The sequence below is a fragment of the Haplochromis burtoni genome, unplaced genomic scaffold (genome assembly GCF_018398535.1).
Source record: "Haplochromis burtoni strain Fernald_Lab_line unplaced genomic scaffold, NCSU_Asbu1 Contig_181, whole genome shotgun sequence".
Taxonomy (NCBI): domain Eukaryota; kingdom Metazoa; phylum Chordata; class Actinopteri; order Cichliformes; family Cichlidae; genus Haplochromis; species Haplochromis burtoni.
This window is the reverse complement of record NW_024582542.1, coordinates 1,247,058-1,264,780: the sequence shown is the minus strand read 5'-3', so window position 1 is coordinate 1,264,780 and position 17,723 is coordinate 1,247,058. Positions and strand designations below refer to the sequence as shown.

Below are 17,723 nucleotides of genomic sequence, written 5' to 3'. Positions count from 1 at the left end.
CATGGTTTACCTGTTTGCTCTCTGCCCAGCTTTGCTCGAATTTGTTTGTGGCATTTCAAACTTGCATGTTGCCAACAGAGAAGTGGCACTGCGTAACATGAAGACTCCTAACCATGGTTAAATGGTGTTTCTCCCCTTCTTTACTTTTTAATTAAAATTAAAAGCAGATAGCAATATATTGGGAACTAACTAATATCAGTCCGGCTCTAGTACAGTGTGTGCACCAGAGCTAGTTTATAATTGTGTGTGTGTGTGTATATATATATATATATATATATAGATAGATAGATAGATAGATAGATAGATAGATAGATAGATATAGTCCGATCAAAAGTTTAAGACTACTTGAAAAATGAAAAAAAAAAAAAAAAAAATCTAATTTCCATCATGGAGACATTTTTTGTTTTTGAAGCCTACAGTCTCAGATGCCATTTGATGGTTATGTGGCTGCAGTTGGTTAGAATTTCGAGTTTAAGGGTTATTTTCATGCTTAAAAAATGTTTTGTCGCACTTCCATTTCTTCTTGTTGCATGTTGAAGCTCTTCTTGGAACCTTGTTAAGATCTGACCATACAAAATATGATTTTTTTTTTCCATTTTGCAAGTGGTCTTAAACTTTTGATTGGGACTGTATAATGCCTTCATATTGTATTTCGAATTGTCTAGTAGATTCCATGGCACAGAGCATTAACATACTTGAACACTGTGAGCACAGTGTTCAAGTATGGTGTTTCTAATAAACTGCTTGGTGAGTGTATATACAAGTATAATTTGAGGCTGAAAGAACTGTGGTAACGTTGCCAGTTTAATTTACGTAACATGGTTGAGACAGCAGCATAACAGATGTTTCTTTGGTGCTTTTTTTCCATATATGAGTCCAGGGCTGTTGGTTTATACTTAAGAAACATGCCCTATGAAATTTACTGCATCCACATGCATATGCTTGTGCGTAATGGCTAATAGATTATCTGGGGAAAACCCAATGTTTGGTGGGAAAAAAATGTAAAACCTTCACCTTTGTATTTAGTGTCTAACAAATATAAACCCAATGGTTAGTATCAGCTAAAACTGAACTAATCGGCAGGTTTTTGAATTTCTGTGCTGTTCTTTGAAGTCTTTGTTTTTTTCTTCCTAATTTTGAGTAAGTCATTCATCAGCTGGTTGTTCTTTTTGGTGTCCGTCATGTGCGGTGATTGATCTTTTGGTAAACGTAACAGGGTTAGAGAGGTGAAACTGTCTGTGGACACACAGCCGGTTTCGGTTTCAGGTTGGCACACAAATGTTTAGGATTAAAGCACGAAATGTGAAAGCATGTATTTAATAGTATTACATGTTGTTGATCAGTGCTTTTCCAGCATATTGGTATATTTGCATCACTTTATGCCAGTTTATGTAATTTATCAGTTCAATACAAACATCCAGACTGCATAAAATAAAACGTATAAGATGAACATTTCATGTTCATCATTTGTACAGCCACCTGTTTAATACTGTCTAGCTCTCCTTCGAGCCTGGGCTTGGTCTGAAGGAATGTTCAGATGGGTGGTATTAGGTAAAGTATCATTCTGATGAATGCCAGGACGCATGTTTTGCTAGTTTGAAGTTTGCAGAATAATAAGATGATATTTGACTTATCACTTGAGCCCTGTCAATATTTTATGCTCCCTTGTTGAAAGACTTGCAGTCACAAATTCAAGGAACTGCAAATCACTGATGTAACAGCGTGAATATTGTTTGAAATGAATACGCAGTAGTGGAGGGCCTCTTTCAGCGATCGTTAGGCTACGTCTTCTCCTGGTAGCATAGTAAAGTTAAATTTATTCCAAAGCTGACAACAAAAGTGCCAATGCAAAGTTTTCATTGAAAGCAAAGGTTGTCCCACAATATGTATAAACATTTCTATAATTCGATCACTGGCAAGTGTGTACATGGCATGAGTTGCAAAAGCAAGACATCCATCATCACTGTGGCAGCCAATAACCTGGTGGGAGAAAATGTAATGATGCAATAAAAGGGTATCTTACCCCCCACCTCAATGTGTTGAGTGGAGGCGTCTGTCAGTGCTTTTGAAACAACTCACAGATTTGTTGGAGCCAGAAACAATGATGCCCAGAAGTGAGACTAATCTGTTCTCATGTGGATCAGTACTTCAGAAGGCCAGATGTTGGGAGTGTAAATTGTGCGTATGTTGATACTATTACAAACCCCATCAGCACACATGCATATTTGGTCAGAAATACACAAAAATTGGTCAATTCTGGGAAGACACTAAATTAGCTTTACTTAAAAAATACGCTTCATGCCATTACCCATGTAAAACTTAAATAATTGTGTAGCTTGGAGTCCATGTGTACATCTGTCTGATGGTCTTCCTTATTCAATTTCTTGTAGATGCTTGTCTACATGTACAAGACATTACTTGTAGTATACATTGTTTTCTACAGCGTTACATCTTTAACTCATTTTCCATCTGGTTTGCCTAAGTGGGAAGATTTGTGTATCATATTTCCACTGTAGTTAAAAAAAATGCTATTTAAGATTCTCTGATGTCTAATGAATCTTATTATGTTTGGTTAGCCCCATGATTTAAAAAAAAAAAGACTTTTGCAGAACTGTTGATGTTGGCAAATGAAGTTTTAAATTATTGATCACCATTGTGAATATTTAAAAAGTGATAGGAATCCCCAGAATAGAGAGGCTCACCTTTTGTAGCCTGATTGTGCATATCCAATTTTGTCTTCATTGTTTTTGTCTTTAGTTTCAGCATTAAATTGATTGTTGAGTTTTGTGCTTATGTTAAAAACAGGTAAACGCTACATTCCTCACTCATCATAGACCCTCAGGGTTTGTGTACAAAAAGCAGTCAAGGGCCAAAAAGAAAGAAGTTGAAAGAAACTTTTCCAAGACTGTGCAACTTCTTGTAAATACCATAATTGCTATGAGTAGTATCATCATGCTGAGTGCCTTTACGTGTGCCAAGTGAAGTTCCAGTTACACCCAGAGATGTGTGTGTATGTGTGTGTGTTTTAGCAGTACCCTCAAACACAGTCAGTCACACCAGGGCCAATTGGTAACAGTTGTAGCCAGGCCTCCCTGCACTGCAACAAGAGATACCACAGGAGGGGTGACTTAAAAAACCCTTTCTCTTCTCTTTCCCCTTTCTCTGTATCCTCAGGAGAAATAATCTCCTGAATAAGCACAACAAAATTAGACCCACTGACTTAGATTGTGTTTAAATTGGTCACAGGAAACAAGCATTTTCTCTGTGTGCTATGCCCTCTCCTGGAATGAGTCCTAAAATAATACAAAGTTAATACAGCGCATCCTGGAGCCACCATGGGGTGTAACTGTTTATCCAAGTGCCTCCACTGCACACACACAAAAAACCAAAGCTTTGAGCTTGAGTCAGCGTTACAGATCCTTGGGGCAGATATAGATCTGTGATGTGGAAGTGAAATTGTTCAAATTTTGATTAATACCCGCACTTCATCATCTTTGCTGTCTGATTTGTTTTAAAATGAATACATGCATACACTAACAATGACTCTGCATTGTTCTAGATCTAGGTTCTCTCTTACTGTCTATACAGAAACATACACATAGAAATGCCTGTTATATGTCTATTAAAATGAATCTTTAAAACTGTGAGATGTCCATGCTTTCGCGTAATATTTTTCTTGTTCTCTTTGCTGCTATTGTGCCTTTATTGGTCTGGATAAAGAACTGTAACACAACTTTCCAGTTCCTTATTAACATTGGATCTGGATTGTTGCTTCTTAAGTTGAATCAGACAGTCCACTAATTGCTCAGCGAGATTGGTTCTTAACACACTGAGTTTTAATTAAATAACTGGGCTAATGGGAGAGGGCGTTCTCCTGCAAGGGAATACAGGTCATATGAGAATCTGTGCAGATCAGGGAGTTTTGGCAAACCCCTTTGTGTTATTATTAAGATCATGGCTTTATAGTGGTATAAATGTCTGTTAACGATCATTTCCACTGCAATATAATGCTTTAAATTTCAAAACTCAATCTTTAACATCCTTCCAAAGATATTAGAGGATTCATGGATGGCTGCTCATCTAATCTCAAGGAGGCTTCTCCTGGAAACTCAGCCAGAAGAGGCATTGTATGGTTGTGTTTGAAAAAATACTCTACAGACGTGTTAGTAGTTTTCTCTGTAGTAAAAATAGTAAAACTAAATATGTAAATAACATTTGATTGCTAGTTGAGACAGCAGCTAGAGGGTTTGGGCTACATAAGATACCTCTGACTGGATGATGATGATGATGATGATGAGCTACCAGTCCTGGTAACTGGTAATTTACATCCATCTGTCCATCGTGCCAGATGATCCTGACAGAAAAGATGGAGGAAACAGACCTGAAACTGACCCCAAATGGCAATGTGGCCATAAGATGATTTTGGTTTTTTCGTTTGTTTGTTGTTGTTTTTATTTTAAAGATTCAAGCTCTAGAAGGCACTTGAAGTGGTGTTGAAATAACTCAGGAAAAAGCAGAATAAAGTGACATCATGTGAAAGCAACATCTGTCTCCTATTGGTGTATGTGTGTGTGTTTCAGGGGTCCCATTCTGCTTTTAAATAGGGCCAGGTTTATGCCCATTGTTTTTGTGTTTTTCTTTTTTATGTAAGTGTGAAAAACGTGATGTGTGTCAGCGATAAACTTCTGTCTTTTTTTTTTCCTCACAATTTGCACCGTTGTTCTCTGTAACTCTGAAGCCTTGCTAGTTTTCTCACCCATTGAGCACAGCAGAGAAAGAGAGAGAGAGCAGTGCAATAGGTTACTGCAAACAGCTATTTTGCTGTGTTTGGGGGGAGGGGGAGGGGGGGGGTTGGTAGAATCTGCTAAAGAGTCATGACAAGTGGTAAAATCTAGCAACAAAGCTGCTTACTTAGTAACGCTGAGCTGAAGTATTTTGATCACTGTCATGAGCAAGAAGGATGTCAGGACAGGCTGATATAGTACACATTTCACCTTAACACACAAAACAAGGAAACAACAAAAAATATCCCAGAATGGGAAAACCTACCCTAACCAGTATACGAACACTTAGATTTTGGGGTACAGAGCTCTGTATTATAGCAGGTGTAACCAAAAATTTCTGGGACTTGGTCCATAAAGTTAAAAACCTCATCTGATTTAAAGTTATTTTGACTGTTTTCTAAAGGAAAATTGTTCCAAGGAAACGCACATGGATTGCCTGGTTCTGTATGAGCTGTAAAACTACTTAAAACTTCTTGTTATGAAAGTAACTGTTCACTAGTTTTTGTTTATGTTTGCTTTGGAAATATTACAAATCGTGAGCTGTTCCTTTGCCTTTCTGTACTTTTCTCTTTGCACCATTTAGTACCAGTTAACCCAGGTTTTAACCTCCTAGGACCTGGCGTCCGCATATGTGGACATCACATTTTGGGTTGTCTAGACCAAAATACTAAATATTGTTCTGCGAGGGCCTGATATCCACTTACGAGGACGTTATACTGCCACTGTTCTATCGAAATTTAAAGTGAATGTCCTCATATGTGCATCCGATTTTTCTCAGAAACAAAAATCAGGTAAAAAAAACAAAACAAAAACATAATTCTTTGTTTTTACATTAATCAGGTCCCAATCAGCCCAAATAGCAAAGAGAAATTAAAAATGCATGCCATGAGAGAGTTAATGTCTTTGGAGGTTAATTTGTACAAAGAACTTTCTGGATCTGTGCAGGTTCTTTTTGATGTTTTCTAGGAAAGCCTTATATGGACTTTTGTTTTTAATGAAATTAACCAGTGATTTACACCTTGTTGTAAAACCTCTGTTTTTACATTCATTGTTAAAGTCTTTATTGTAGACTTTGAGAGTGATACAGCGGCTCCTTAAGAGTGTTCTTGGAAGTTATAAGGTTGTTTTTCTTAACAATGGAAATAATTCTATCATCATCCACTTTAGACTTCAGTGGTCTTTCAGGCCTTTTGGTGTTGCTGAGCTGGTCAATGCATTCGTTCTTTTGAAGAATGTCCCATGTTGGCTAACCTAAAGCTCTCGCCATCTCTCTGATACGTTCATTTTTGGTTTTCAACCTAAAGATGACCTCTTGCTTGCATAGACATCTCTTTTGACCTCATATTGAAAGCTTCAGTGAACAGTAACTGGATACAAGTATATATCTTTCATCTGCTTATTTGCTCATGAAGTGACAAGAGAGCAGGCTTAACCTTACTGCAACTCAGTCACTGTTTTTCATTGCTTTTGAGCCTCTGAAAATGAGAAACTATGTATAAACATGTCTGTAATTAATTTCTAAACAGTTAATTCAGTACTTTGGTTAGAGACACTGAATTAAATCTGAATGTCTCTAGTTCAATCTTTTCTTGGTTGTTTCATTTAAAAACCATTGTAGTGGATTATAGAGGCCCCGCTGTATATATTTCTATACGAGGAAACTAAAGTATGTTCTTAATGTACTGCAGTGTCTCTAAAGATTACTTTAAAAATAAGACAAAAAAACAAACAAATCAGAAATCCCATTCTAATTCAGCTACAAATATTTAAAAACAAAGTATGTGTTCAATAAGAGCGCTTGTCTTTTGCATAATTGAGGTGAAATAAGCGTATAGCAGTGTATCCTAAAAAAATGACAAACAGGAGAAATTTGTGTACACACATGCCATGCTTTTCCACGCTGTGGTTTTAGAGGTTTATTCAGTGTGATAGCACTTTAAATAAATAAACTCTGTCTGAAACAGGGGCTTCTTTGTGGTATAGCTAATCTAAGCCAGCACCTGTCACACAGATAAGTTACAATGGGAAACTGAGAATTATGGTGTTAGAAACTTGATTTGATAATAGAGTGAACTGAAGGACTACGCATGTAAAAAGGCAGTATATTGTAGTGCAGCCATTCTTAGTGCAAACGTTAATTGAGCGTTTCATTGCAACTATAGTTAAAAATCATGTCCTAGAATGGATGGAAATTCATCAATGAAATGGGATGTTATTGCTGGGCCAGAACTGAATTAAGAAACTTGGCACCAGCGACTGAAAACATCCATGACTAGTTGGAGTGGCATGCAGCACGAATGGTTCAGTGTCTACACCCCTTCTCTGCCTGTAAAGGAAATATTTCTTCCTTCTAAATTGTTGCCTGATGCTTAGATGGTGATGTGGAAGTCTCGAGGGACACTGTACATACGGCAATCTCACGTCTCCCATCTGCTTGTCCTTGCCCCTTAACATTCTGGCCCTTCAAACTTACTTGCTTTTCTTTCCTTCCTCTAATTATTTTTGCAACTTAATTATTTGGTATCAGCCAAAAGGCAAACTGTCTTGTCAAATGGCGATGACTCTAGCTGGGGGAAACAAGGCAGTTTCATTTGAGTTGAAGACATTTGTGCTCACAAAGATAAATGCTGCAGACAGCCCCGAGCCCTCATTGGTGGGAATTCGGTCATGTTGCCCAGTTTTTGAAGATCATATCAACTGAGTACTACTTTGCCCTACCGTAGCAATACATTGTTGTTCCCCTTCTGAAGAACACTGCCTGTAAACTTGGCACTAGTTTGTAGATGAGTTTAGCTTCCCATTCCTGTTTAGTTTGTAGTTGTCTGAGTGAATAAGTATACAATGCCATCTTTCAACATTATTACTTTTTAATTTGGAAATCTTTCAGCAGCTGTCTGTTCCCATTTCACATATACACAAAAGAAAAAAGAGAAATACAACAAACCATCAGAAAGAAACTACATCATCGCATGAACATTATAGATTGCTTTATCTCTAAAGTTTGTTCCTTTGACATCAATATTTCATCCTGTCACTGACACATTAACATTATCCATTTCTTAAATTTCACTCTACATTGTTCCTCATAGTCTTGTCATGTGAGTCAGTTGCTCCTTAACATATATTTCACTCGCCGTTTTTAGCCATTCATGTTGTTTTCGTGGTTCCGGTTTGTACCATCTCTGTGTGATGGCTTTTTAGCTGTCTGTTTTTGTTGCTGCACCAGATCTCTGGAGATGACATGTCAACACGGTGGCTTGCTCTAACAAATCACACAGGCTTCCATCTGGACGACCTTCAAGTCAGGAACTCCTACTGAAAGACCTTAGCCACAGCGCCAAACACACACACAAAAGGAACACACTCTCTTTCTTTGGATCCTAAGGCATAGTCCCAGAAGCCTCAGCTTACGTCTTCAAAACTCATGAGAAATAAGGATCTGATTAAATCCAGGAAGGAGTGAAACCGTTTGAAAGGGCAAGGAGTGCTTTCATATGACCTACTTCCTCTGCCACAACTTATGTCTGTTGGCAGGTTCTGTCTTTTTGTTTGCCGGTCAGGTGTCATGTAATGCAGAACTTGTCTGTCCATCATTGAGAGTCATTTTTATATAGATGGTTACCTTTGGGGAGGGGGGGCAATTCCAAATCCCCAAAAAGTTGGGATGCTGTGTAGCTTGTAAGTAAAAATAGAAATGCCATGATTTGCAAATCTCATTCACTCATATTTTATTCACAATAGAAGATAGAAAACACATGAGGCGTTTAAACCAAAACAAATGTTCACTTTTAATTTAAAAAAAAAAATAGCTCATCTTAAATTTGATGCCAGCAACACATCATAAAAACGTTGGGACAGGACCATGTTTACCACTGCGTAGCATCTCCAGTTTTAGTTGAGAACTGTTGCACATTTGGAGAAAGTGATGTTGTCCCATTCTTGTCTGATATATAAGATTTTAATTGTAGTTCTGTGCAATTAAACAGTTCTGTGTCGTCCATACTTTTTATTTTATTATGAGCGTACTGTTTTCAGTTGATGGAAGCTCTGGATTGGAGGCAGGCCAATTCAGTAACCGGACTTTTCTACTATGAAGCTACGCCATCAGAGATGCAGGCTTTTTAAATGAGCACTCATAACAGGCTGAACGGTTCCTCTCTTCTTTAGTCCAGAGGATGCAGTGTCCATGTTTTCAAATTTCAATTCTTCTGACTGGTCGATTTTAAGTGACCTTTGGTCCACAGAAGAAGACAATGTTCACATGTGGCTTCTTCTTTGCATGTTAGAGCTTTAACCTTAAATCAGCAGTCCCCAACCCCCGCTCTTTTGGTCGCGAAAGATGAAGCGTTATGCAGATATTGTTCCATAATTTGTTGATGCAGTTCTTTGCAGATTAGTGAACCTCTGGCTCTCTTTACTTCTTAGACAATCTCGCTCTGTAAGATGCTTTTTTTTTTTTACCCAATTGTAAAGAAAAGCAGATAGACAGTTTTTGCAAAACCTGTATTTGTTTTTTTTCTTCTTTGTACTTTTTATGTATTTTTCTCTACAATATATTATGTTGTCTGTGTGTCAGTGACTTGATTAATGCAAAATAAAATCTAAATCTACTAGTGCACATGATCTGACCTGAGCAATTAGCTTGACTGACTTTCCCCCCCCCCCTTTTTTTGTCTTTTTTTTGTCTCTTAGAAATTATTGACGACCTTGCACATCTTGTGGACACGACAGATAACAGAATTCGTAATGAAACACGAAGGGTGAAGCTGGTGGAGACGAAGTCGGCCTCTTGCGGTGAGCATTCCTGTTTCCTTCACATGCAAAGCACTTTGTCATGTCTTTGTCTTTTATGCCATGGAGCACAGAAGACCACATAGATCTGTTCATTTAATTAAATATTATAATACAATCTTTAATAGCATAAATACTTGCCATAAAATATCTGTTGCAGGTTTTTCCCATGCATTTAGCTGTTATAAAGAAAGATAATTGCTTCTGTGTTAGCTATGCACAAAAAGTGCATTTTGCAAGCTAAGCTTCTTGTGATCTTTTGGCATTACAAAGCTATCTTCACCATTAAGCCATTTCAGCAGCGTTGGTGTTACTGCTGCTTTTTTTCTTATTTTCCAGAATAGTGTTTAATGGAGCTGAAAAACAATGATGCTGATGGCAATAAGCCCTCTCAGTACAGAGCATGTTGTGAATGAATGGTGGGTGGACTGGTTTTGTCTGTCACGCCTGCTAACAGTGTCCTGGCTTTAAGGGTCTCTCATGCAAGTCCTTTGAGGAATCATCAAATATCCACTGAGGGTTGGCCGTGTCATCAGCCACTGTTGTCTCAACTTCACATTTACAGAGTTGACCTCTTTCCTTAGAAGTTTTGTGAATGTATGACCCTTCTTTAGTATTATCACTGATCTGCTTTGGTTTGTGTAACTTTTGTTTTATTGTGTACAAAAAGACTGCTTCACTCTTTTCAGAGGGTCCCGCTTTTCAGAGGGAAACAGCTGCCACGAGATGTGTGTTAACTGGCTCTAAAGCCAACCTATGGAATGTGGCAGTGAGTGTGAGTGAGGCTGGCTCAGTAGGCCCTGTGAAATGCCAGACCGCATTGCTATGGCAAAGACTGCATTGTTGTGCACGGAGACCTCACAGCCAGGAACAGAGCAGGCAATAGGAAGGTCAGCCCCCCAAATGCTTCATTCTGTTGGTCTTGTCCCCATGGTGCCTGAGCGTGAGTTTGTTTGAAGATCCCAGAGCTTAGATTGTGTTAGGATCAGGACTCTTTTTCTCTTTTTGTTGAACGTTTTTTTTTGCGAAGTCCCTCGATCTTCACAGGCAGAAGAGTATTCCTGGGTTGTTTGTGCATTTGTTTGTGTGTCCATTCATGTTTATGATCACCTGCAAGTTTGTATGGAGCAAATACATATACATTCGCTTCCTAGTACTAGATTTGAGCCCCTTTTGCATTTAAAGCTTCCTTAATTTTTTAGATAAGATAAGATAAGATAACCTTTATTAGTCCCACACGTGGGAAATTTGTTTTGTCACAGCAGGAAGTGGACAGTGCAAAAGTTATGAGGCAAAAATTAGGATACAATAAGAATAAATACAGTACACAACTGTACAGAATAGAATAAAATACTATATACAGTAGAATAAAATAAAATAAATATACAATAAGATAAAAATAGAATACAAATACAAATGCTATATACAACTGAGTAAGAATACAACGATGGGTTGTAGGTAGGTGTAGATTCAACAAGGTGCTGGGAAGATTTTTCTCAGATTTTGGTCCATATTTACATGATACTATTACAAAGTTCCTGCAGATTTGTCAGGAGCACATTCATGACTTGAATATCCCATTTCATCACATCACAAAGGATCTCTACTGGATTTAGATATTTTGACTGTGGAGGCCCTCCTAGTGCAGTGAGCTAAGTGGCAAATCCAGTTGCTTTCATGCTGTTTATGCCAAATTCTGACAATACCATCTGAACATTGCAGCAGAAACAAGACTCATCACACCAGACAATATTTTTCCAATATAGTGTTGTCTAATTTTGGGATCCAGTACAAATTATTGCCTCAGTTTCTTGCAGTTAGTTTCAGGACTGGCACTGGTGTGCTCTTCTGCTGCTGTTGGCCATCTGCTTCAAGGTTTAATGCATTTTGCAATCAGAGTCTCTTTTTTGCATACTTTTAGAGTGATGATTTGAGCTACTGTTGTTTTCCTATCTGCTTGAAGCAGTCTAGCCAATATTCTCTGACCTCTGGCATCAACAAGCCCTTTTCAACCAGAGAACTGTCACTCACTGGATAGGATTTGTTTTTCAGACCCTTCTCTGTAAACCCTAGTCATCCATGAAAATCTCAGTAGATCATGAGTTTCTGAAATATTCAGACCAGCCCATCTGGCACCAATAACCATGCCACATTAAATCATCTTTGTTCCCCATTCTGATGCTCAGTTTGATTTTCAGCAGGTCGTCATGACCATGTTTACATGCCTAAATGCATTGAGTTAATACCATTGGATTGGCTGAATATTTACATTAATGAGCAGTTGATCAGATGAAACAGGTGAACCTAGTAAAGGTGAGTGCATGTTTGCATTTTTAACAGTATTTAAAGGTATTTCTTATGTCTACCTGTGTGCGTGTGTGTGTGTATACATTTGTGTGTTTCTGATTTGTTTTGACAAATGGAAAATTCCCCTGTGGTCTTTTTCACTCTCACCTCTGTTCAATCTTTCTTTTTCTTTTTTTTTCCAATCCTTTCTGTCATCCCCACGTTTGTCTTTTCATGTTTGACACTCGTCTTTGTGTCAAGCACAGAAAGAACTGAAAGTACTACATGCCACAAATTGTTTGGAGGGCTTTCCTTCTTTCTTCATGGCCGTGTGTTTGTAATTCCTCAGCTTTAAGGCTTTATTTATTTTTAAGACCACCTTTCATCCAAAACCGGTGTTTGGTGTTATGTCTTAGCTGAGTCCTTGTAAAGTTAGGAACGTCTGGCTGGAACAACCAAACGCATACTTAACCTCCTAGGACCTGGCGTCCACATATGTGGACATCACATTTTGGGTTGCCTACACCAAAATACTTAATTTTTCTCTACAAGGGCCTGATATCCACTTACGAGGGCATTATACTGCCACTGTTCTATCGAAGTTTAAAACAAATGTCCTCAAATGTGGATCTCATTTTTCTCAGAAACAAAAATTAGGTAAAGAAAAAAAATCTGCTAATTCTTTGTTTTTAAATTCATCAGGTCCCAATCAGCCCAAACAGGAAAGAAAAAAATAAAAAGGAGGTTAACGTAGCATAATGGAAATTAGGGTAGTTTTGAAGATGGGGGCATAGCAAATTTTTGTGCATACATGCAAACATACAAAACAAAACAAAAAACACTATACCAAAAAATTTAGCTGAACGTTTGAAAAGGGCCACATATTGCTAAACCATGGTTCCTGAAACACACTGTGCATAACTAGTGCCCTGTAGTGTTGAGAAATATCCATTTTGCTGAAACATATTAGATTCCTGCACAGAGCAGGCTTCAATCCACCCAAGATTCAGATTATTTTGACTGCATTTATAAATCTTCTTCATTCAAAATTTCAGTTTGGTGCACCTCAGATGTTAAGTTTCTATTTCATCATCAGTACCTTGAGGCTGGTGTCTTGATTCCAATAACATGAAAAAACAACCCCAAACAGGAAGCAAGAGTTTTCAAGAGTCCTTCAATAAACATTTGAGAAGTTTGCATTATTCTAGCAAAAAAAGAGGGAGTTGCAGTTTGTTTTTTGGGCTTTTTATTTTATTTTATTTTTTTTATGGAATACAGCTCATAGGTTTTCCTGAATATGTGTGGCAGATTAGTCTAAATGACGCCAGAAATGCCATTACTGAAAATGTAAGTTAGAGCACATCAAATCAGATAACCTCAACTTGAATAACCCTCCCAACAGAGCTTATCTTAAATTTGTAGAGGACCTTTGCGGGAACCCCCTGAATCCCACAGGTGGTTTGAATCAGACGTTGGTTTATGACGGACAGAATTTGACTCTCTTTTGAGAAGAGCGTGTTTGCTTAACATTGTCTATAATTGCAAGTTAGGAGTTACCAAGAAAAACACAAAGTGTGGGAGAGAAATATAACATTAAAACTGTTTTTTGATATTTTATGGCAGGTTTTGTTCCTCTTAACGCCCCAACATGATATACTGTTGGCAGACAGAGATCCCAGTTAAATATGTGTTATATAGCTGATGAAAGGCTTGCTTTAAATTACTGTATACATCCTGTTAATGATGTTTCCACATCAGAGGTTTTTCTCAGTAAGTGGCAAGTTCAAGTAAATTTGCCTCAAGATATCTGTAAATATTTGAAACCATTTTCATATTTCATATTTGACAGGGGTGTAGGGAGCACAGTTTCCTCCTTGGTCATGTGTTCAGACCACAAGATTACACTGCAGTGCATGCAGCTTCATCTGCCAGCTAAGCAGTGCACCAATTAATCTCAGATATATCACATAAATGTATATTTTAGATACACCCTTAAAAATAAATTGCATTTTTAAATGTTGTAAAACATATAAACACTATCAAAAATGAATGCTAGCATGCATTTAAAACAGACGTTTGTGGCAGTCTTAATGAGCATTGTATTGTATACTCTGATTTATGAGGTCCCCTGATTTTCCACTTGCGTCACCAAACAGTTAACATTTTCACATAACTGCCTCAAAATTTGGTGCACTTTAATTTCCATTTATTCTTCCTCAAGTATGAATCTTAAGTCTGGCAGTTCTATAAGCTCTCCTAGAACCATGATACGGTTCTATAAACTTTATAGAAATATTACTGTCCTTAAAATAAATGTAAGAAGTTTGGCAATTATCATGGTTTTAAAGATATATATTTTCCCATGTTCAAAGCAGTCACCTCAAGTTGCTTAAAGTCTTTACAGAATAATACAAATCTGGAAAATATATATAATGTATAACTTCTGTAGGGTTTCCAATTTTCTCCTTAAAGAAGTGCACACGACATATAATTTACAGATGGATAAAAATTTCTGTATGCTGTAGTAGATGAAAATGCAGCCACATTTTAGTTGGACACCATATGTTTTAATATATATGTCAGCAAAATTTTCAACATATTTCTAAAGCTACAATCAATTAAAAATACGTGTCTTTAGTTGTGTTTTTAAAAAATAGGTTCATGTTTATCTTGTTAGCATAAAATTAATCTTTTCTCCTTTGTTTTGTCTTTTTTGTGTACAAAGGGGCGACCGTGGCTCAGGGGGTTGGGGATCGCATCTGTAACCGGAAGGTTGCCGGTTCAATCCCCGGGCTCTCTGTCCTGGTCGTTGTGTCCTTGGGCAAGACACTTCACCTACCGCCTACTGGTGTTGGCCAGAGGGGCCGATGGCGCGATATGGCAGCCTCGCTTCTGTCAGTCTGCCCCAGGGCAACTGTGGCTACAACCGTAGCTGCCTCCACCAGTGTGTGAATGTGAGAGTGAATAAATAGTGGAATTGTAAAGCGCTTTGGGTGCCTTGAAAAGCGCTGTATAAATGCAATCCATTATTATCATTATTATTAAAGGCAGGGGAATGACCAGACCAGTTTATGGGCCATCTCTTTCACTCTTTTCTCTCACCAATTATTGGTATTCTCTGCAAGTTGTCTTACTGATGTCTGGAAATTGCTAAGATGGGTTGAACCCAGACCAAGCCCTCCGAAACTTCTGGGTGGTCAGTCTATCAGCAGACACCAACTATCTCCCTCAGCATCAATGTGACAGCAGAGCCCTAATCTATTTGGGAAGTTGACGCCATTATTGTCATTAGCCTCTAGAGGCCCTCTGAGGGTCAGAGTAGGTTATTTAGTTACTGAGGCAGACAGCCATGGTCCAAGGGGAAGGGTGAGGGGCATTGTGGATGCCTAATGTGGCTTCATGACTGGCGGCTACGTGACGATAGAAAGTTAGAAAGAACAAGCGAGAGTCTTGCTTCACAGTAACATGTGTGTGTTGCACGGCTTATTACTGTTGTTGCTATGCGGTGTCAAATGGAGTTGCTGACAGATGTTGGACTAGACTGAATGAAATTCTGATGTCTGAATCTAATATAGACCAGGCCTATCATTTACACCTAAACAAAGATGATTGCTGCGAATTTATGTGTGTATTTGCTTAAAGCTTGAAGCTTTTAAAGAGTCATCACAAGTATTTGAGCATGTGTGTCTGGTTTGACTATTTTATTATGCTCACATGTGTAAGTTATCAAGAGGAGAGGGCCTGACTAAACCAGTGATGGCTCTTAGCATGAATATCCTGTGAATCTATGTAGGAACACATTCCTTTTGTATACAATAAAAAAAAGCCTGCTATGCTCAAAGAATTCCCCATATGTAAATAAGGTGACAACTGCCTATAAGTATGAGTAGTAAAACAAAGGAGAAGGTTGACAAGAACGATGCAATAAGATAATGGGGTATAAAGACATCTGGACATGGTACAGGCATGTCTCATATATCCCGGCAAAGAAACCAGCATCAGCCTTGCATTTCATCAAACCACCACTACCACCGCAAGCAATTTGTTCAGCATGGCTTATATCTCACTCTGTCTCTCTCCCCGTGGGAAAGACAACCAATTAAGCCACAGAGGGGAATGCAGAAAGCAAGAGCCAAAGAATGAGAGAAATGCAAACCGAAAGTGAAAGGGCTGGGGATAATACCGGCCGCATGCTAAATAACAATGGACAACTTAAGTCAGTGGGGCCACGTATTGACAGCCCTCAGACCAGCTAGATGTGCAGTTTTTTTAAAATCTTCATTCCTGTGTCACTGTAGAAGAAGTGGGACTGGTGTGGGAATCTGACTTTGGCAAAATCTTTCCAAAATTTAAATGTGTGCCATGGTTTGTGGTCTGATATATACATATACAGAATGAAAGACCAGCATATCCTAAAGGCAATCAAATCCTCATAATGTACTCTAAACCACACACCATCACTTCTCTCTTACTCTGGCTAACACTCCAGTTGAATTCCATTCAGGTTTATTTATATAGCACCAAATCACAACAACAGCCACCTGGAGATACTTTATACTGTAAGGCCTTACAGTTACCACCGGGAACTCTGTGGACTGCCTTCTCTCATTCCTGATTATCAAAATGAATTGTTAAATTTAAACAGCAACCAGGGCAAGCAGTTACCATCATCCCCTGGATTAAAACACACCTCTCGTGCAAACCACAATAGCCATATTTCAAGTGACATATTTGATAGATTTTAGAAATTCACACTCCATGCTGATTCTATTCTGAATTTGTTATTCACTTAAATAAGGAGTTAAGTTGATATTTTAGTGTTCAAAGTATATTTGCAGTGTATCAGCATATATATAAAATGTAATTATTCAGAAATGTCTCAGATTTCTGAATCATTTTGGAAACAGAGCCCTTAAATCTGGCTGACATAACTGAAACAACTAGTTCAAAGTTGAAAAATGTTTCTATTTCATTGCTCTATGTGCTGGACACCGCTTTTAATATGCCACAAATAACAGATTACCAGCATATACTGACCCGGCAAGTTTCAGTCAGGCTTTTATAATTTGCAAATTTTAGTTAACACTCAATAAAGTTCAACTTTTATCATCTCATTCTCTAGGTGGCAGTGTCAAAATTAACAAACTGGTATATGGAAAAAGGAATTTGAGCTGGACTACTTTAGTTATGTTAATTGATGCAGTAAATACTCTACATTGCACAAGTATTTATGGCAGTGGTTAAAAAGATAGATCCATTTATCCACCAAAATTATTTAAAATATTCCTAAAGCCTTTACTGTGATTCTGTTTTACTTAGAGGATAAAATATCTACCTGTAGTGGATTTTACATGTTATTTTTTTCTTTGCCATTCTCTAGGGTGGTGGCTTTAATAATAATAAAAAAAAAAAAGTAATTTTTTTGAGGTCCCGGGGGTCAAAAACACTTTGATGAAGTGTGAGTGAGCTTTTGCACATTTTTTTTTCTCTGCTGCCATAGTATCAGAGAAAAACAATGATTACCCTCTTGAAACAGAATCAGAAACACATGCCTATCACAGTGTGCGATCTATGGCAATAAAGCTTTTGTGGCCATTGAACGCATGTAAATTGCATTAAGTCATCAAGAGAAGAATGGTTATATGCTACAAGGGCATACGCACTTGGGACTTGTGTTAGATCAAGGACTTTGAAAATTAGTAGTGAGGTATGTAGGCTTCTTACCTCTTCCAAGTGTATTCCCTTGTGTCTGATGAATTCCCCTCCTTCCCTCTGGGTCTGTCTCAAATCAGGTTTGGAGTTTCTCAGCTGCTTGACATTTGACTTTTTAACTTTAAAGTTTAAATTATTAAAAAAAAAAAA

General features: G+C 37.9%; 1 protein-coding gene across 1 annotated transcript in view; it reads left to right on the top strand.

Annotated features, from left to right (window-relative positions):
- Nucleotides 1–17,723, top strand: part of stx8 (syntaxin 8) — a 42,625-nt gene that overhangs the window by 22,690 nt on the left and 2,212 nt on the right. The window contains exon 7 of the mRNA XM_005934429.3: nucleotides 9,477–9,578. Coding sequence (XP_005934491.1) covers nucleotides 9,477–9,578 — 102 coding nt within the window. The remainder of the gene's footprint in view (nucleotides 1–9,476; nucleotides 9,579–17,723) is intronic.